At 47.1% G+C, this 21464-nt stretch overlaps 1 protein-coding gene across 3 annotated transcripts in view; it reads left to right on the top strand.

Annotated features, from left to right (window-relative positions):
* The window catches only part of STX1A (syntaxin 1A), a 323436-nt gene that overhangs the window by 38997 nt on the left and 262975 nt on the right, over positions 1 to 21464 (top strand). For all 3 annotated transcript variants that reach the window (XM_074974801.1, XM_074974802.1, XM_074974803.1), the window contains exons 2-3: positions 16048 to 16125; positions 17558 to 17657. In XM_074974801.1, the coding sequence (XP_074830902.1) occupies positions 16048 to 16125; positions 17558 to 17657 (178 nt within the window). The remainder of the gene's footprint in view (positions 1 to 16047; positions 16126 to 17557; positions 17658 to 21464) is intronic.

Raw genomic sequence — 21464 nt, 5'->3', positions numbered from 1 at the left:
CACTGCTACAAGGTATTATTTGGGCTAGTAGGATTCCAAAAAGGGTTAAACACTTCTTTGAATGAAAATATCCTCGGAGGATAAACATGTATAGTGGGTATAACCCTCCTGCTTCGGGACAAAAGCCAACCACTAGCTGCCTGGGTTTGGATTAGCTTTTCTGATGGACAGTTATTCAATCCCATTGCCAAAAGGGTGGGGTTTTTTACACTTTTCTAGGAAGCATCAGTTGCTGGCCACTGTTGGAGACAGCCCACTGGACTGCGCTGGATTGATTAGATTATATTGTATGCTCTTTGGTGTTGGGACTCTCTGTCTCACTCTGTGTTTGGAGAGTACCCAGCCTGGCAGAGTCTGATTCTGATTGGAGCCTCTGTGCACTACTGCACTGCAGATAATTGGTACTAATAATGGATCTTTGGTCTCATCGGGTGTGGGGATTTCTCTGTGAAATGGCTTGTATTAGTTTATCACCTTAGTTTTCACTTCCTGCCCAATTAGGAAGCTCTGCTTCTCGAGATAGGGAGCCATCCCTCCTTCAGTGTGAGCAGGACGCTAATAGTAGTCACAACTCTCTTAAGAGGTGTCTGCAACAGGGAGTAGGGAGAGTCTCACAGTTCCTTTTCAGCCTAGTCTGGCTGATAATTTTAACCAGACCTTGGAACTGATGATGGCTGTATCTACATCTGATTCAGAGCCTGGCTGGGATAAGCACCCTCCCTTTCTCATCATGGTGTGTCTGCTACACATGCATCTCTCCAGTGAGCTTTTATTCTTCTGCATCATTCTGGGTTGAGAGATTGCATTCTTCAGTGACATAGAATTGGGGACCCATGGCCCAGAGTTCACTTATCCAGAGAAGGGCACTTTCAAGCTGACAACTCTAGGGGGAATCCAGGAGTTAGGAAGGACACTCGTTAAAAAGAGGGATAGGTTGCCAGAAGTACTAATACGATCCGTGTGCCATTTATACTTGGTTTGATTGCATAACCTAGCTCACAAAGAGCGTTGTTTCTGCAGGGTTTAAATGTCCCTTTTCAAGGCCGCTGTATTCTAAAAATGCTCCACACAAAATATAAAAGGAGGACTTGTGGCACCTTAGAGAAGAACAAATTTATTTGAGCATAAGCTTTCATGAGCTACAGCTCACTTCATCGGATGGCATGCCATCCGATGAAGTGAGCTGTAGCTCACGAAAGCTTATGCTCAAATAAATTTGTTCTTCTCTAAGGTGCCACAAGTCCTTTTCTTTTTGCAGATACAGACTAACACGGCTGCTACTCTGTAGCCTGTTTCTGTCCAGCAGTGGCTCAAGGGTAGTACCAACCTTAGGGCAGAGTGTTACAAACCAGGGCACAAAATCCGAACTGGCTGAGAGTTCTAGACTTAGATTTCACCAGCCAATTGTCAAGTGTAAACTCCTCAGGCACTACCACAGCCTTAACATGGAGTCACAGACAGTCCACTTGGGTACCCCAATCTGTCTTGCCACCTAGGTGAGCCTACCTTTGTGATAAATTGTCCCTTTTTACACCAAGAATCACAGCAATATTCAGGTTTCTCCTAGTCCCAAAGGATCAGTCACTTATCCAAGGTCAATTGCACCTTAGATCTCACACCAAAGATAATGCTTGTAGCCAATCCTAGGGTAAACTATATACAGATGTACATAAGAATGGCCACACTGGGTCAGACCAAAGGTCCATCTAGCCCAGTGTCCTGTCTTCCGACAGTGGCAAATGCCACTTGCTTCAGAGGTAATGAACAGAACAGGCAATCATCTAGTGATCCATCCCCTGTCGCCCATTCCCAGCTTCTGGCAAACAGAGGCTAGGGACACGATCTCACCCCTGCCTGGCCAATAGCCATTGATGGACTGATCCTCCATGAATTTATCTAGTTCTTTTTTGAAGCCTGTTATAGTCTTGGCCTTCACAATATCCTCTGGCAAGGAGTTCCACAGACTGACTGTGCATTGTGTGAAAAAATACTTCCTTTTGTTTGTTTTAAACCTGCTGCCTATCAATTTCATTTGGTGACCCCTAGTTCTTGTGTTAAGAGAAGGAGTAAATAACACTTCCTTATTTACTTTTTCCACACCAATCATGATTTTATAGATCTCTATCATATCCACCCTCAGTTGTCTCTTTTCCAAGTTGAAAAGTCCCAGTCCTATTAATCTCTCCTCAGATGGTAACTGTTCCATACCCCTAATCATTTTTGCTGCCCTTTTCTGTACCTTTTCCAATTCCAGTTCCAATATATCTTTGTTAAAATGGAGCAACCACATCTGCATGCAGTATTCAAGATGTGGGCATACCATGGATTTCTATAGAGGCAATATGATATTTTCTGTCTTATTATCAATCCCTTTCTTAATGATTCCCAACATTCTATTAGCCTTTTTGTATTAACACGAAAAGGAAACAAGAGAATTATTTACACGGTTAAAGCAGGTAAATGTACATATACAAGTGAGTTACATTCTTAAGTGTCAAAAGATAATTGGAGCTTCTATAATAACCAAACTGTATCTGTCCTTTGGGGTTAACCCAGGCTAAGCAGCTGGGGAATCTCTTGCTTATGCCTAGAAAACCTTTCCCTTCAGAGTCCAAGGAGCATAAAGATACAGGTCTTTCTTGTTAGGGCATTTTATTCCCTTGCCCCCTTGTGCTCTGAGCAGCAAACTCAGAGGAAACTGGGAGTACTTCATTTGTTTGACTTGTCTTAATGGGGGCAGGAGCTGGGGAGCAATCAGCAAAATCTTTTGTCCACTTTAATGTTCCATAATTGTTTGGCTGGTGTTGATGGGTCTTTGCTGGGCAGGACATAACACACCTTCTGCTGAAGATGCTAGTTAATGTCTCTCTACTGTTTGGAGATTTACACAGTTACAGAGGCTTACAATGGTAATGCTCAAAGAGTACCTTACAATATGGGATACAGATGCTGGAAGTGAGATTAATGCTGGCAGCAACTCACAAGCATTCACTAAAGACTAAACCCATTCTTATGATTCTAATACCTATTTTAACAATACTAACACACACGAGTCAGACTGATTCCAGCTGTGTATTTGTCTGTGTTCAGTTGAGACACGGAGACCTTGGCTTTAGCTGGCCCCTGGTCCACCAGTATCACAGATCACACTAACCATTACTGACCAGTTCTCTGACATGGTTTCCCTCAGCTATTACTCTAAGTTGACATGTGGAAGAATGTCCACACAGGAGCAAATGTAAATTTCAGTACCACCAAACTAACCTGTACAAAGGGCTGACAAAGCATACCTTTCCATTTGTTTATTGTTTTACATGCACCTGGAAAGTGCGGGGCATTTTTCAGAACATGGAAGAGGCATGGTTTCTGTCCCAAATAGCTTTAGACCTAATTTCCTTCTGGGGTTCTGGTTCTGCTCTTCTTAAAGGCCTTTCATCCATGGGTCCAACAGCTCTTTAGTTAGTTCAGCCTCACAACACACGATGTAAGTAAGGGATATGTGTATATATAAAATATACTACAAATAATTTCATTCTCCAGTGGAATGTGGCAATTCCTTACTAAACTAATGTGTTTAGTTTGAAATAATATAAACTCCTATAGATACAGGGGAATATAAATAGTGTGCATGGGGGAAATTGTCTGTTTGAAACATCATCCTTTATAAAGACTTCATAAGTAAAATACTCAATCAAAAATAATACTAAGAGAACAACAGACTAGTGAGGGAGATTTGACTGAGCCAGGATAATGTAATTTTTAAAACTGAAATTTAGAGCAAAAACCTTGTTTAATTGTTTTACATGCAGCATGCGAGCATACAGAGGAAAATAGCTGCAGTGTTCAACATAAATGCTAGTTTCTAATCAAATTCGGGAGCTAGAATATCCCTTTATCCTCCCCGGCAGCCCTGTATACTCACTTCTTCCTGATAGTCATGTTCTTTCATTGGTGATAAAGTGGCAGCTGTAAACGTGCAACAGTGTGCGGCAGGCATGGACATGAAGATGAATCCTGAAACTGCCAGTGGAATTTAGGGAAGCAGAACGTAATTATCAACATGGAATTTGGCCAAGACGTGAGGGCTAGCACCTCAGCTCTTACACACAGTGCCATTGTATCTCTGCTGACGGAGGATTAGTGTAATATACAGCAAGCTCTCAGGAGGCAGACTGAGTGCAGAGAAGCAAGGCTACTTTTGAACTGCAGGCCTACACAGCACAGACTGAGTCTGCCTTAACTGGAAAGGAAGAGGTCTAACAAGTGAATCACCAACACTGCTTATTGCAGGGTCTACTTGTTCCCTGGAGGTCTCCCTAAGTACTGACTCTGACTTGGCAGGATCATGGGACCAGTAGATTCTTCTAGCTGCTGCATCATTGTGGCAGAATTAAATAATGAAACCATTTGAGATGACTCTTGAATTTCCGAGTTTTCTTCTAATGTATGCAGTGTTGTACGCATATGTGACGCTGTCCAGTGGGAAGGCCTTACCAGGCGCATCACAGGTTGCCTGCTCTGAGCTGTAACAATGAGGCTGTTAAGGAGAGGAAAGGGATCATTGCAGTTGGGAAGGCATCACAGAACAGGTGTATTTCAAGGGGCTCGTTGGAGGAGGTGTGGGAGTTGTGCAGCATACAAAAGAGAATAACTAAAGAAAAAAAATGCACCACTACACCAATATTAGCATGAAAAATGCAGTGGAATTTCTGAAACAACGTTACTTTGATTTTGAACCTTCCGTTGGCAAAGTCAGTTCTATTAATGGTAAGGGAAAGAAATGGACAGTTATTTGGATGTCGGGGATACAGTGGGTAAAATTTTCAGAAACACTGTGATTTCGAAGCCCAAGTCCTATTGATTTTCAGTGACACTTAGACTGAAGTGCCTAAGGGCCTTTCTACACTACAGACTTTACATAGGTATAAAGCTGCTTCAGTTAGTATATCACTTGTGTGTAAGCTTACATAGCTCCATGTGTCAGCTCTGCTCAAGCTCACCGGGAGTGCTTGGTTTGATGCACAGGGTGATGCAACATGGGTAGGTATTCCAGTGTGCAGCTTTCCCTGTCCAGTGCAGTGTCTTTTGGGAAGTTTTGGCAATTCATGGTGGGGCAGAAACAGGGCCCGCAGGGGTGACTGAAAGTGCGGGGTCAAATTCCCAGCGTGGAACTTTCTCCCACAACGCCATCTCTAGCACACAATTTTTGTGCCTGTTTTTAAAATCCCCAAAACCTGCGCGGGACTTGTTGCTGTCCACCATCTCTGACAGAAGCATAGAGTCTGCACAGCTCTGCAGTGTTGTCATGAGAGTTGCAAACACAGGACGCACAATCCTCTGATATTTGCAGAGCCGCAAGAAGCACCACGGGAACCATGACGATTTCCTGGCAGGCAGACTTCTGTGGGGCATAGCAAGAACCAGTTCAAGGTGTGTGTCATTCATGGAGCAGCTACAAATGGTGAAGTGCTGCTTCTGGGCCCAGGCACCGGATTGACTGTTGGCCTCCCTGTCTTTGTGGTATTCCTGGCAAAGTTCCTTTGCTTTCATGTGCCACTGATGCTGGTCCCTGTCGTATCCTTTTGCTTGCACTCCCTGTGCAATCTGTTTGTAGATGTTTGCATTTCTGTGGCTGGTTTGTAGCTGTGCCTGCACAGCCTCTTCTCACCACAGGCCCAGGAGATCCACTGTCTCCTGTCTACTCCAGGCTGGCGTGTGTCTGGAGCATGTAGCTGGCATGGTCAGCAGGGCAGTTGCACACAACAAGGGAGAGCTGCTTGACGTACTCACCAAGCTGAACAATCAGAAAAATGCATTTCAGAAATTCATGGGGTTTTGGGGTGGGAAGTGGGGTTTCTGCTCTCTGTGTCTCCCAGGAATGAAGTTCACAGTTGGGAGAGTGGTCAGTGTCGGGTATTGTGGGTCAGCTGTTAGAGGACTGTTCGGGTTGATAACACAATGTCTCCATTCATGTTGCGTTGACCTCAGTGCCTTGACCATGGCTCAGTGCCAGTCGGGAAGAGGGAGTTGCTATGTCCGCGTAATAGAGAGCTTACATTGGTGAGAGACAAATTTTAGTGTAGATGTAACCCACACACTTTCTGGGTGTGGTGTCTGTCCCATCTAGTAGCACCAAGACCAAGCACCAAGAGATAAAACGAGTCTGCTCTACAGCCTTAGCTAACAGCCAGTTGGCTTTTAGCTCATGCTGTAGACCAGGGGTGGCCAACCTGAGCCTGAGAAGGAGCCAGAATTTACCAATGTACATTGCCAAAGAGCCACAGTGATAACGTCAGCAGCCCAGCCGATCAGCGCTTCCACCTCCCTCTCTGCACCTACCGATCAACAGTTTCATGGCATGCAGGAGGCCTGCTGCGGGAGAGGGGAGGGGGGAAGAGCGAGGGCATGACAGGCTCAGGGGAGGGGCGGGAAGGGGTGGAGTGGGGGCAGGGCCTGTTGCAGAGCCAGGAGTTGAGCAGTGAGCACCCCCCAGCACATTGGAAAGTTGGCGCCTGTAGCTCCAGCCCTGGAGTCGGTGCCTAGACAAGGAGCTGCGAATTAACTTCTGAAGAGCCGCATGTGGCTCCGGAGCCACAGATTGGCCACTCCTGCTGTACAGGCTCATGCACTAAGCTCCAGAGGTTCCTGGTTCAATCCCGCCCGCCAGCGACCGGGGTCTGTCAACGTTACGTAGACACATGCCCAGCTAGGTCGACACACACCATTGATCTAACTTTGCAGTGTAGACCAGGCCTCAGTCACTTTTGAAAATGTGATCAACTAAATCATGTAAGTATTTTGGAAAATTTTACTGAGTATCTTGGTGTGTAAATGGCATTAGATGCAAATCATGATGAGTTGTCGTCCATGCTCAATATTAAACAGGCCCTGGATGGCATCCTGCTTCTGTTGAACTTCGTGAGCATCTGGATGGGGCCCTTAATTTGGAGCTTGGAAGGTAACTTCTGCTGGGGTATATTGGTTAGGGACCTTGGATTTATTTCACCTTCCTCTACAGCAGTGTTCAAGGATCATTTGTCAGGATTAAAGGGGCATGTTTTCCTCACATCCAAACAGCTTCCTGACATTGCAGGGGGATTGGCTTTGGCAGACATTGGTGTTTGTCATCTTCCATTCCTTGTGTTGCCAAAACTGCATGTGAAGTTTGCTGGTTAAACTTGGAATCTGCCCTTGAGAACACATGTTGGATGTGCAAGGATTTAGCTGACTGGGGGACCCACACATCCCAAAATTCTGCAGCAAGCCACAGGGTAATATGGAGCACTGAGTGGAGGAGCTGCTGATGTGAATCTCCCAAAATGCAGTTGCTTGTCCCTTCTAGTGAAACGAAATGCATTTGCTAGCTGCAGGGGTCCGCTGAGTGCAGTGTGGCAGCCTGGAAAATTTGTGCAAACAGAAAATACAGTCATATCGCTAAAAGGTAAATAAAAGGAATTCACAAGCCTGCCTGTCTCTCGCGCTGTCTCACTCCCATTTCTGATGTGTTCTCCTCTTCAGCTAGTTTGTCTCCATCACTATAGGAACGTCCCAAGTTGGCCTGTCCCCATGAGGCTTTGTAGATTACACTTGACAGGGGTGCCATGACCCCTCAGGGTGTTACAGACGATGTCTTCAGAGTTAGAACGATGTTGAGGCCTCCTTCCCCGACCCAGTATTCATGTGTATTTGGTATAATGGGGTCTTCTCATTGTGTGGGTATGTTTTTAACAATGAGCACTGAGTGCTTTGAGGGTTGAAACATTGGTAAAGAAACAGGTATTTTAGGTGAATTATTTCCCTGCCGGTGCGCACACAGACCCAGCAGTCTGCTCTGATTCAGTCTCATGGGACCTAGATACCTTGGTGCTGTGTGCCTTAGAAATGTTGCCACCTGAGAGAGATATTCATGTCATCTCAGAAAAGAGATACAGAAGGTGGATAGGAGCCCCTTGGAGCTGATGTGATTGTGTAACAGATTGTGTATTTAATATTTTCCCAAGGTACAAGCCCCCTGTGTTCTCTGCATTAGGAGGGGTTTCCTTTGGTGGAGGCAGCAGGTGTTGTTATAGGTGAACCCAGAGTAGAAAAGGGAGAAGGCTTCACCCACACCTTGGGGTTGGGTTACAGTGCCATTTAAGGTATGTCTACACGGCAAAGGAACACCTGTGGCTAGCAGGGGTCAGCTGACTTGGGCTCACGGGGCTTGGCCTGCAGGGTTGTAAAATCACTATGTAGACACTTGGCCTGGAGCCCGAGCTCTGGGACCATGCCATGGACGAAGGGCTCAAGCCTGACTCCGAATGTCTATACTGCAATTTTTAGCGCCTGAGTCCAGTGAGTCCAAGTCAACTGAGCCAGGTGGTGATGTGTGATGTGTCACGGGTCTTTTGTTCCGGTGTTGACCTACCCTTTGTATAACACTAAGGGTATGTCTAAACTACAAAATTGGGTGGAATTTATAGAAGTTGGTTTTTTAGAAATTGCTTTTATATAGTCGATTGTTTGTGTCCCCAAACAAAATGCTCTAAGTGCATTAAGTGCATTAACTCGGCAGAGTGCTTCCATAGTACCGAGGCTAGTGTCAACTTCCAGAGTGTTGCACTGTGGGTAGCTATCCCACAGTTCCCGCAGTCTCTGCCGCCCATTGGAATTCTGGGTTGAGATCCCAATGCCTGATGGGGCAAAAAACATTGTCGCGGGTGGTTCTGGGTACATGTCGTCAGGCCCTCCCTCCTTCCTTCCGTGAAAGCAACGGCAGACAGTCGTTTCGCGCTTTTTTCCTGAGTTACCTGTGCAGACGCCATACCACGGCAACCATGGAGCCCACTCAGCTCACCGTCACCCTATGTCTCCTGGGTGCTGGCAGACCCGGGTACTGCATTGCTACACAGCAGCAGCAACCCATTGCCTTGTGGCAGCAGACGGTGCAATAGGCCTGATAACCATCGTCATCGTGTCTGAAGTGCTCCTGGCCGCCTCGGTAAGGTCGGTCAGGAGCACCTGGGCAGATATGGGTGCAGGGACTAAATTAGGAGTGACTCGACAAGGTCATTCTCTTTAGTCCTGCAGGCAGTCCTATTGTACCATCTTATGGTGAGCAGGCAGGAGATGACGATGGCTAGAAGTCCTTCTGCACCGTCTGCTGCCAGCCAAAGATGTAAAAGATAGATGGAGTGGATCAAAACAAGAAATACACCAGATTTGTTTTGTATTCATTTGCTCCCCCCTCCCTCCCTCCATGAAATCAACAGCCGGCAATCGTTTCGGTGAGGTCTGTCGGGGCGCCTTGAAAAGTTTAATGGAGATTCAGTCCTGCCTGAAATACTGGGGGGAGGGACAGCTCAGTGGGTTGAGCATTGGCCTGCTAAACCCAGGGGTTTGAGTTCAGTCCTTGAGGGGGCCATTCTGTGTGACAGTTGTTTTTCTTTCTCCTTGATGTAAAGCCACCCCCTTTGTTGATTTTAATTCCCTGTAAGCCAACCCTGTAAGCCATGCCGTCAGTCGCCCCTTCCTCCATCAGAGCAACAGCAGACAATCGTTCCGCGCCTTTTATCCGTGCAGATGCCATACCATGGCAAGCATGGAGCCCGCTCAGATCACTTTGGCATTTAGGAGCACATTAAACACCACGCGCATTATCCAGCAGTATATGCAGCACCAGAACCTGGCAAAGCGAAATCGGGTGAGTCGGCGACATCAGCGCAGTGACGAGAGTGATGAGGACATGGACACAGACTTCTCTCAAAGCACGGGCCCTGGCAATGCGAGCATCATGGTGCTAATGGGGCAGGTTCATGCGGTGGAACGCCGATTCTGGGCCCGGGAAACAAGCACAGACTGGTGGGACCGCACAGTGTTGCAGGTCTGGGACGATTCCCAGTGGCTGCGAAACTTTCGTATGCGTAAGGGCACTTTCATGGACCTTTGTGACTTGCTTTCCCCTGCCCTGAGCCTCAAGAATTCCAAGATGAGAGCAGCCCTCACAATTGAGAAGCAAGTGGCAATAGCCCTGTGGAAGCTTGTAATGCCAGACAGCTACCGGTCAGTTGGGAATCAATTTGGAGTGGGCAAATCTACTGTGGGGGCTGTTGTGATGCAAGTAGCCAAAGCAATCAAAGATCTGCTGCTATCAAGGGTAGTGACCATGGGAAATGTGCAGGTCATAGTGGATGGCTTTGCTGCAATGGAATTCCCTAACTGTAGTGGGGCCACAGACGGAACCCATATCCCTATCTTGGCACCGGAACACCAAGTCGGCGAGTACATAAACCGCAAGGGGTACTTTTCAATAGTGCTGCAAGCACCGGTGGATCGCAAGGGACGTTTCACCAACATCAATGTGGGATGGCCGGGAAAGGTACATGATGCTCGCATCTTCAGGAACTCTGGTCTGTTTCAAAAGCTGCAGGAAGAGACTTTATTCCCAGACCAGAAAATAACCGTTGGGGATGTTGAAATGCCTATAGTTATCCTTGGGGACCCAGCCTACCCCTTAATGCCATGGCTCATGAAGCCATACACAGGCACCTTGGACAGGGCTGCTCTCATCTTGGTATTCATGCGCTTCAGGGCAGGGGAAAGCAAGTCACAAAGTTCCGTGTAAAGTGCCCTTACGCATGCGAAAATTTCGCAGCCCCTGGGAATCGTCCCAGACCCGCAACACTATGTGGTCCCATCAGTCTGTGCTTGTTTGCCTGGCCCAGAATTGGCGTTCCACCGCATGAACCTGCCCCATTAGCACCATGATGCCTCCATTGCCAGGGTCCATGCTTTGAGAGAAGTCTGTGTCCATGTCCTCATCACTCTCGTCACCGCGCTGACGTCGCCTACTCTCCCAGTTTCGCTTTGCCAGGTTCTGGTGCTGCATATACTGCTGGATAATGCGCGTGGTGTTTAATGTGCTCCTAAATGCCAAAGTGATCTGAGCGGGCTCCATGCTTGCCGTGGTATGGCGTCTGCACGGAAAAAAGGCGTGGAACGATTGACTGCCGTTGCTCTGACGGAGGGAGGGGCGACTGACAACACGGCTTACAGGGTTGGCTTACAGGGAATTAAAATCAACAAAGGGGGTGGCTTTACATCAAGGAGAAAGAAAAACAACTGTCACACAGAATGGCCCCCTGAAAGATTGAACTCAAACCCCTGGGTTTAGCAGGCCAATGCTCAAACTACTGAGCTGTCCCTCCTTCTGGTATTTCAGGCAGGACTTCACGGAGGGAGGGAGGGCGGGGGGAGCAAATGAATACAAAACAAATCTGGTGTATTTCTTGTTTTGATCCACTCCATCTATCTTTTACATCTTTGGCTGGCAGCAGACGGTGCAGAAGGACTTCTAGCCATCGTCATCTCCTGCCTGCCCGGCAGAAGATGGTATAATAGGACTGCTAGCCACATCTCCTGCCTGCTCACCATAAGATGGTACAATAGGACTGCCTGCAGGACTAAAGAGAATGACCTGGTCGAGTCATTCCTAATTTAGTCCCTGCACCCATATCTGCCCAGGCGCTTCTGACTGACCTTACCGAGGCGGCCAGGAGCACTTCAGATACGATGACTATGGTTATCAGGCCTATTGCACCGTTTGCTGCCACAAGGCAATGGGTTGCTGCTGCTGTGTAGCAATGCAGTACCCGGGTCTGCCAGCACCCAGGAGACATACGGTAACAGTGAGCTGAGCGGCTCCATGGTTGCCGTGGTATTGCGTCTGCACAGGTAACTCAGGAAAAAAAGCGCAAAACAATTGTCTGCCCTTGCTTTCACGGAGGGAGGGAGGGAAGGGGGGCCTGACGATATGTACCCAGAACCACCCACAACAGCGTTTTAGCCCCATCAGGCACTGGGATTTCTACCCAGAATTCAAATGGGCAATGGAGACTGCGGGAACTGTGGCTCCGGAAGTTGACGGTTGCCTTGGTACTATGGACACACTCTGCTGACTACATGCACTTAGAGCATTTGTGTGGGGACACACACAAATGACTGTATAAAAACGCTTTCTACAAAACTGACTTCTACAAAAATTTGACCTAATTTCGTAGTGTAGACATACCCACAGAGAGATGAAGAACGGATGTTGTTTGAACGCCAGCAAACATACACTGCAATGCTTTGTTCTGCAATGATTCCCGACTACGTGCCACTGGCCTGGAGTGGCAAAATGTCCTACCACGGTGGACGGAATAAGGCTGCCCTCCCCAGTAACCTTTTGCAAAGGCTTTGGGCGTACATCCAGGAGAGCTGCGAATGCCAGGGCAAATTAATCATTAAACACTCTTGCTTTTAAGCCATGTATACTATTTAAAAAGGTACACTCACCAGAAGTCCCTTCTCCACCTGGCGGGTCCGGGAGGCAGCCTTGGGTGGGTTTGGGGGTACTGGCTCCAGGTCCAGGGACAGAAACAGTTCCTGGCTGTCGGGAAAACCAGTTTCTCCACTTGCTTGCTGTGAGCTATTTACAACTTCATCATCAACTTCCTCGTCCCCAAAACCTGCTTCCGTGTTGCCTCCATCTCCACTGAAGGATCAAACAACACGGCTGGGGTAGTGGTGGTTGAACCCCCTAAAATGGCATGCAGCTCATCATAGAAGCGGCATGTTTTGGGCTGTGACCCAGAGCGGCCGTTCGCCTCTCTGGTTTTCTGGTAGGCTTGCCTCAGCTCCTTAAGTTTCTTGTGGCACTGCTTCGGGTCCCTGTTATGGCCTCTGTCCTTCATGCCCTGGGAGATTTTGACAAATGTTTTGGCATTTCGAAAACTGGAACGGAGTTCTGATAGCATGGATTCCTCTCCCCATACAGCGATCAGATCCTGTACCTCCCGTTCGGTCCATGCTGGAGCTCTTTTGCGATTATGGGACTCCATCATGGTCACCTCTGCTGATGAGCTCTGCACTCATCTGCAGCTTGCCAAGGTGGCCAAACAGGAAATTCGAATTCAAAAGTTCATGGGCCTTTTCCAGTCTACCTGGCCAGTGCATCTGAGTCGAGAGTGCTGTCCAGAGCAGTCACAATGGAGCACCCTGGGATAGCTGCCGGAGGCCAATACCGTCGAATTGCATCTACAGTACCCCAAATTCGAACCGGCAATGCCGATTTCAGCGCTAATCCCCGTGTCGGGGGTGGAGTAAGGAAATCAATTTTACGAGCCCTTTAAGTCGAAAAAAAGGGCTTCGTCGTGTGGATGGGTGCAGGGTTAAATCGATTTAACGCTGCTAAATTTGACCTAAACTCCTAGTGTAGACCAGGGCTCACTGTAAGTAAAGGCATAAAATGTATTCAGTTGGGCAGATAATTTTCTGTATACTGGGCAGATAATTTTCTGATTAAATCTTCCCTGTCATGTACAGGTGTAGAGTGTGCGACAGGCTTATTAACTGTTCTCGGATTCTTCCTAGCCATTTAGCAGTTTGAAAATGCAGTCCATCTTAATTCAACATAGAGAGTCCTCACTGAAACCTAAGTAAAGTGAAAAACAAATAGGTTATCTGGTGGGACAAAAACCAAATGGCTAAAACAGGCAATTATACTAGTTCTGGGAGACGATGTACTAATAACTCCCTAAACATACAGCGGAATTGATAATTATGGGAGCATGTGCACGGGACACAGCCTCATTTGTGTTCAAAGCTTGTTTGTGGATCCTGTGCAAACATAGGGATAAAGTAGGTAGGGTGTTTCTTGCCACAAATCAATAAGCAAATGAGTGGGAAGAGGTCAGTGTTTATCCACAAACTGCCCTGGCTTGGGCCATCAGGAAAAGGGAAAGGGAAGAACATGTGAAGGAGGGCACCAGATGGGTGAAAGCACGCTCAGAATAATACAATTGAGGTGGAGGATTGCCATGTGGGGGGTTGGGGGGGTCCTTCCCCTCCCATCCCTAAGCATTCAGGTGTGAGGGTTATTTGCTTTGCTTGATGAAATCATTTATATGATCGTTTAGCAATCTGTGTGCTTCAGTGTATCTGCAGCTCTGAGTGACTGCAGAGTGCCCTGGGCTGTGTGTGAGGGGTGTTCGGGCAGTACACTCCATCTTTGCATGGTCACATAGTGCTCTCTTGACCGTCTGCTTTTTGTTTAATAGCCCTGTAGGTCTGGTGCTGATTCAGCACATCTTGTTAGCTGAGCAGATTAGGGAGAGAGTCTGTTAAGCCTAAATTGTTCTCTTACTTCACGTCACAGGCTACTTTCTGGAGCTGTGGCCTTGAATGCAGAGCTCTTCAGGAGAAGGGCCTCAGAGTCTGCACTTGAGAGAGGCTGTTCTGGGGCTGGGCTTTTCCTCCTCTGTGTGACGTACATTCATGTTCTGAATTTTGGTACACCTGCCCATAAGCAATACTCTTGGAAACAAAACAGGTGCTGTCAGTGACATCTGGAGAGGCTTTTGCCCCCATAATAGCCAATGAGAGTTTGTGCTTACATTGTGTGTGTGTTGGGTCTGAAAGTGCTTTACAAATATAGCTTGATGAAATCTCTCCCCTGTAGTAGAGATTTAGGAACAGTCAGACTGAATCAGATTGGGTAGTGGCTACTCCAGGATCCGACCTTGAAGGTCATGTCTTCACTCCAAAGAGATGTGCTTTTACAGTGAGACAGCCGACATGGTGGAGAATCCTGGTGAAGACTGGGCAAGCTGTAGTTTTATCATAGTGAAGCTGATTGAGGTGCACCCAAGGGGGAGTTTAGAGTTCACCTCAATCAGTTATATTGAGGTAAAACGTCAGTTTGTCTTGTCTTGGATTTTCACTGTGTCAGCTATCTCGTAGAACGCACCCTTTTGTAGTGCAGATATGGCTTGACAGTGCCCAGCACCAGCTGCTGTAGAAGACGGTGTAAAAAACCCCTATAACGGACAATTCTGGAATCACCTGCTCATGGGAAGGGTCTTCCTAACTCCATACAATTCATGTTGGGCTTGTAGACTGAAGCACTGGGGTTTAGAGCCCTTCTATTTGTATCCTGTCTACAGTATTTGTGAGTATTCTCATTACCCACATGAATGTGAAACCCTTCCTAGGATCCTGGTAAGCTCCTGGGCTCTGATACCATGTGGCAGGGAGTTCATGGGTGAATTCTGTGTTGAGTAAAAGAGAATCTTTCTTTTTGTTAGTATTAAATTTGTTCCCTTTCAATTTCATTGCACCTCCCCTTTCCAAGAGTGCAAAGGTATATAGGAACTTCCCTATCCATTCATTATTTCCTCTCTCTCATGTCTCCTCTCTGCATGAAATCTTTTAACTGTCTCCTCATACTAAAGAGGAGGTGGGTGAGTTCAATATCTTCCATTGTTGTGTACAGTGTTGTAGCCATGTTGATCCTAGGATATTCATGAGACCTTGTCTCTCTAATATGCTGGGACCAACACAGCTATAAAAACTCCTCATGTTGAAGACTTTCTAGATCTCTAATTTTGGTCACCTGTCTGTGAACCCTGCTCTCCTCTATTTCTGCTAAGGTTTTACTGCAATAGGACCACCAAAAGTGAACATAGCATCCATTTATATATTGTGATTATACTATATTCTGTGTTATTTTCTACCCCATGTTTACTAGTCACACATCCTTTTTGTGCGTGGAGCAGTTGTTTTCATTGAGCTGTCCTCTGCTGTGTGTATGAGGACATCAAATGATTCCTTTCAGCACACTATGTAAAGATGTAAATATCATTATTCTTATTTTACACTAAGGTAAACTGAGGCACAAAAAGCTTAAGAGACTTGACCATGAGTTTCAGTGGTGATTTTCATCATGCCTCTGTGTGTGAGCCTGATCTTGATATTTCCTTAAGCCTTTTAGTAACACTCTGAATGCAGTGTCCAGGGATTGATTCTTTCCTGGGTTTTTCCTTTTCCATTAATTTAATTAATCCCCACAGCTTCTAAAGGGTCAGCATTTACCTCCCGCATCACAGGAGTAACCTGTTCCCAGGCAAAGTTCAGAGGGAAACCCATGTTCTGCTGACTCGAGAGAGGGCCATTGGGCTACGTTCTTAGAATGGATCAGCGAAGTTTGTAGAGAGCAGCTTGCTAATGTCTGTGTTTGTGTCTGCACAGGCTAAGGACAGTGATGACGATGATGAAGTCACCGTTAGCGTGGACCGGGATCGCTTCATGGATGAGTTCTTTGAACAGGTGAGATGTTGGTTCTCTCAGCGAAGCTCAGAGCTGTGTCGCTGGTCAGAACTCTAAGTGGTGCTCTCTCCCTGACCTCCCACTGGACTCTAGCCACAGAATACATGGCACCTGTGTTCTCATCCCTGCCCTCCAGTTGATGTCACAGTCATGTGTGTAGGAATTGCCAGTGGGAACAGAGTCTTTTTCTCGTTGACATGAGGTCTGCCAATTCTCAGGCTTCAGTCTATGTTAGCTCCTCCTCGGTCGCACACCAGAGCATGCCCCATAAAGGTTTAGGCATTGATTAGAATCATGCAGTCTTCACAGCAGAGCCAATGTTGTAATGTGCAGTTACAAAGCCTATGATGTAATGTGAAATTTGATCCTCCAGGTGCATCCATTGAAACCAAAGGGACAACTTTAGCAACTGTTGGTAAATTAGAACAGATGTCCCTATGCCAGTGTGGAGGAAAGCCACTGTCTTTTGGGGCAGCAGAAAGCCTCAAACCCTGCAACCTTTCTTGCCTCAGTGCTTTGATTATAGCAGAAAGGCACTAAAACAACCCTGGAAGTCCCTCTGCATGGGACTGGCTGACTTTTTCTGTACATATCTGGCTTACAAATGGAGGTTCTATTCTGGCATGTGGAGCAATGCGTGCAGCTTTTTAGAACACCTTTATCATAGTGTGTTGGGGGGGGTGAAGACATCTCTAGGCAGTCTATCAAAAGCTGAATGTAGGATGTAAAACCCCATTGAAAAGTCACTCAGCGAATTGAAGGAAGAGGTATTCTAGATAGGCAGCCCAGAAAAACAGCATAATGCAACCCTGACTGCATTTCCCAAGACATCAGCAAACTTCCTTAAAGTGCAGTGAAGGTCACCTTCTCACTCACTACTTCTACTCTCCCACTGTATCGGCCAAGTGTGTTTTCTTTAATGACTAAAAGGTTAACCCTGTGGATCCAGCAGTTATGGAAGAGCAAGCTGGTCTGCAGTTTGACTTGTGCATCTGGAGCAGAATTATTCAGTGTCCCAGATGGAAAACCATTATTCTTGATGCTAATGCATGAGCTGGGAAGCTTGGAGTCTCCTGGATCCCAAGGGAGTTTTCTGGGCTGGCATGTTGAAATAACATTTTCTAATATGTAAACTGAACAGACGTGACATAGAGTCACTGATGTAATAAACATGGGAACTGTTCCCCTACCCCCAAACGACACTGCTGCACTTTAGAGAGTCTCTTTTCATGATATAGCCACACTTTTAAGAAGCCAATCAGGTGGTAGCCAGCTAAATTCTCCTGCAGGAAGCAGCCTATGCTGGCCCAGGTCTCCTATGACTGCTTTCAGATGGGGGAGCACTTGAGTCTAACAATCTCTCCCCTTCCCATAGACTCAACTGTCATGAATATGCTGAACAGCTGTGTTCATTTGGGCCATGTCTCCGTAGGTGGAAGAAATTCGAGGGTTCATCGATAAAATTTCTGAGAATGTGGAGGAAGTGAAGAGGAAGCACAGTGCTATTCTTGCATCCCCAAACCCGGATGAGAGTGAGTGAGGCGTTCTCGGCTTTCTGCTCCAGCAGGCTGTGGGGTGTGGGGAACACATGTGTACTACCGTGACACATCAGGCTTGATCTGCTTTCTTGAGTGGATGGATGGGACATATGCAAAGAATTAGATGCTGGTACAGTGCGACAGTGGTCATGCTGGCTGTGATGTAACCAGCGTGTGGTGTAAACTAGGAGGCTGATGAGGTGCATGATGACCATGGAGCTGATAGAAGCCATCTGGGGAAGAGAGAGACCGGAGGTGGGCTGGGCAGCTAGGAAAGGAGACTAGATGGCTTGCTGGGCTCTTTTGGCTGGTAGGAAAGGAGATGAGGAGGAACACTGAGGGCTTCTTAAGGCTAGTGCAGAATGATTCTGTGCCTAAGGCTGGCGGATGCAGTGAGGCTGCAAAGAGCAAATGGCCCTTTTAATCCAGGTGAGTCATTTTCCTGTCCACTCAGCTAGAAAACAAATGTAATTGTCTTGTTATTGCTGCCGAGACCCGGAGCTTGTACTCGTGCCACTTCGGTATCAAATATACTAATTTACAGACACCATTGCCACCTCCAGATTGTGTCATGACTAGGAAACAGCAATGTCCTCCAGCTCTGCAAAGAGAAAGAACAGGAGGGTTTGATTGAGAGAACTGGTGATACACTGCCTGCTCGCTCCCTGGCAATAGCTCCTGGCCAGACAGGCTGCTAAAGGAGAATAAACTAATGAGGCAGGATTCTCAATGAGTTCCCACCACTGTAGGCACAGTCTGAGAAGTGATGCAACCCTTTCTGTGCCTCCAGATTTGCAGTCTGGGTGTGTGGCCATCCTCTGGAGCTGGGTCTCTGAAATGCCTGCTGTGGAGTGTAGAATGCATGGATGGAAGGACCCCTGCTTTATACCATCCATTTTGCTCCCCTTCTGGCTAGATTACAATTTTTATGAAGGGTGAGTGAACCAATCAGGATTAAATAAGAATTGACCTGAACCTTATTCTGAATCGCAACCTAAGCCCTCTTAAAGGTTGCCTGAAGTTCTGTTTCTATCTGGCTATGGTGCCCGTCCCTGTGGTCTCTGAGTTCAAACATTCAAGTATGTCTTTTCTCTCCCCCATCACATGCTGGTCCTTGGCATAAATGAAGGCCCACAGTCCCCTATGAGGTAGCTAATAGCTATTATTTCCATTTTACAAAGGGGGAAACTGAGACATTGGGAGGTTGAGATATGCCTGAGGTCACAGGAGGAGCTACTGGATTCCCCAGTCCCAAATACTAACCACTAGATAAGAGATCGCAGTAAATGCAGAGGATCTGAACTGTCAGATGCCTATCTGATCATCCCTGTTCATGCTATTGCTCAGTGGACAGGCTTTTACCAGGCAGTTTTTCCGGGCCTGATTTCTGGAACCTGCCCCCGTGGGGGATGAGATTTTTCCAGTTCAGATTTCCTAAGACTTTTTCTTCCCACAGCGAGAGTTTGGGTGAATCAATATGCATGGGGCAGTTATTCAGCACAGCTTGGTGGGACGCAGCTGGACCTGCTGCCATGTGCTTCCGACAGGCTGTTCCATATGCTACTAAGGTATAGTAGGCAACACAGAAAGAAATCCTCCTGTTTCAGAAAGACCCTGTTTAAACTGTACGGTTACAGCCTATGTTGCTCCCCACAGTGCTGCCCGCCACCTTCATTTGGTGTCTGATAATAGGAACATAAACCAGTGAAGAGTTTCACTTTCCAAACACGCGCTCCTGGAGGTCTCCCTCTGCTGCCCTCCAGCATTGTGAGGAGAGCCCTGGGGATGCTGGAGGACTGAGACTGGTTCCTTTTGACAGCAATTTAGCATCAGATCCCTTGTCCAGAGGGCTGCGGTGGGGGTGACTGCTAGGGAGAAGGCTGCTTTTCAAACGGTGGGAAGCCTTTGTCTTTGGCAGTAGAATAACATTTAGAGGCCAGTTTGCAATTGTTCCTGATTCGTAATCTGTGCTTATGCTCTGGGTACCAATAGGACAGCTCCCCTGCTGTAAAGAGTTCATCCCAAGAGGGGACACGGGGAGGGGAGGATGTGAGGGTTAGATGTTTATCGATTGGCTTGCCCCTCCTGTCCTGAACCTCCCTTCTTCCTTCTTTTGCTTACTTCCTCTTCCCTTCCCTCTACACACTCTCTCTTCCTGCTCTGTCCTTTCTCTACACATCTTCCTCTTTGCCTCCTTTCTGGCTCCTCCATCTACAGTGTCAAGCGCCAGGACACCCAGGCCCTTAATCCCTAATTACAGCTGGAACAGCTTCTCAGTTAATGTTCACCGAGCTCTCAGCCTGATAATGCAATTCCTCCGTGCCTTTACATTCCTAGAACCATCTCTCACCTGTCACCTTGGCTTCTTTGTCTGTGTTTCCACCATGAGGTCCTGCAGTAATTATTTAAGGGTATCTTTCTGAAAGATCGGCTATGTTTCCACCACAAAGTGTTGGGCTCACTGCAGGACTCCTTGGGTGGTGTTTTCTGGCCAGGGACGTGCAGAAGGTCAGACTAGATTATCAGAATGGCTCCCGTTGACCTTGCAGTTTGTGAATCTATTTAACAGGCTGAGAGCTGATAGAAGGTAGGGGCTCATGGGCGGTTTACAGCATCCCAGAGTTGGAGACAGGATTTTGAAAAGTGTCTGAGAAGTTTGAGCCCAACTCCCGTTATTTTTCAATGGGACATGCTCCTGCTTTCCTCAGTGATTTTTGTAATTCCTGCCCTACATGCCCATTGGGCAGTAAAAGTAGAGCCTTTGTTTTTTCCTCTCACATCAGTGCAGTGATTTAGCATGAGCTGTCTTGTCAGGAGGGCTTCAGTGGAGGTTAATTAGGTGCTGGAAGCCAGGACCCTTGCAGCAAATTCCAGTGAGTTGTTAGTAAAAACCTGCTGAACCATGACAGACGCTCACCTAGAAGGGTAAGTGCCAGCTTCAGTCTCAGTAGGCCAAGGCCCAATGAACTCTGCTCCTCTGCATCATTATGACCTGGAGGAGCTGTGGATGTTAGCTACATGCAGGCTGTAGGAGGGGCATGACCAGGACAGTCACAAATGTTCAATCACCCTGATATCTGCTGGGAGAGCAATACAGCGGTGCACAGATAATCCAAGAAGTTTTTGGAAAGTGTAAGGGACAATTTCCTGGTGCAAGTGCTGGAGGAACCAACTAAGGGCAGAGCTCTTCTTGACCTGCTGCTCACAAACCACGAAGAATTAGTAGGGGAAGCAAAAGTGGAGGGGAACATGGGAGGCAGTGGGAGGCAGTGGGAGGCAGTTACCATGAGATGGTCGAGTTCAGGATCCTGACACAAGGAAGAAAGGAGAGCAGCAGAATATGGACCCTGGACTTCAGAAAAACAGACTTTGAGTCCCTCAGGGAACTGATGGGCAGGATCCCCTTGGACAATAACATGAGGGGGAAAGGAGTGCAGGAGAGCTGGCAGTATTTTAAAGAATCCTTATTGAGGTTACAGGAACAAACCATCCTGACGTGTAGAAAGAATAGTAAATACAGCAGGCAACTAGCTTGGCTTCACAGTGAAATCCTTGCTGATCTTAAACACAAAAAAGAAGCTTACAAGAAGTGGAAAACTGGACAAATGACCAGGGAGGAGTATAAAAATATTGCTCAGACATGCAGGAGTGAAATCAGGAAGGCCAAATCGCACTTGGAGTTGCAGCTAGCAAGAGATGTTAAGAGTAACAAGAAGGGTTTCTTTGGGTATGTTAGCAACAAGAAGAAAGCCAAGGAAAGTGTGGGCCCCTTACTGAATGAGGGAGGCAACCTAGGGACAG

Source organism: Natator depressus, chromosome 17, assembly GCF_965152275.1.
Source record: "Natator depressus isolate rNatDep1 chromosome 17, rNatDep2.hap1, whole genome shotgun sequence".
NCBI lineage: Eukaryota > Metazoa > Chordata > Testudines > Cheloniidae > Natator > Natator depressus.
The sequence above is the reverse complement of the archived record's forward strand: the minus strand, read 5'-3'. Positions and strand labels throughout refer to the sequence as shown.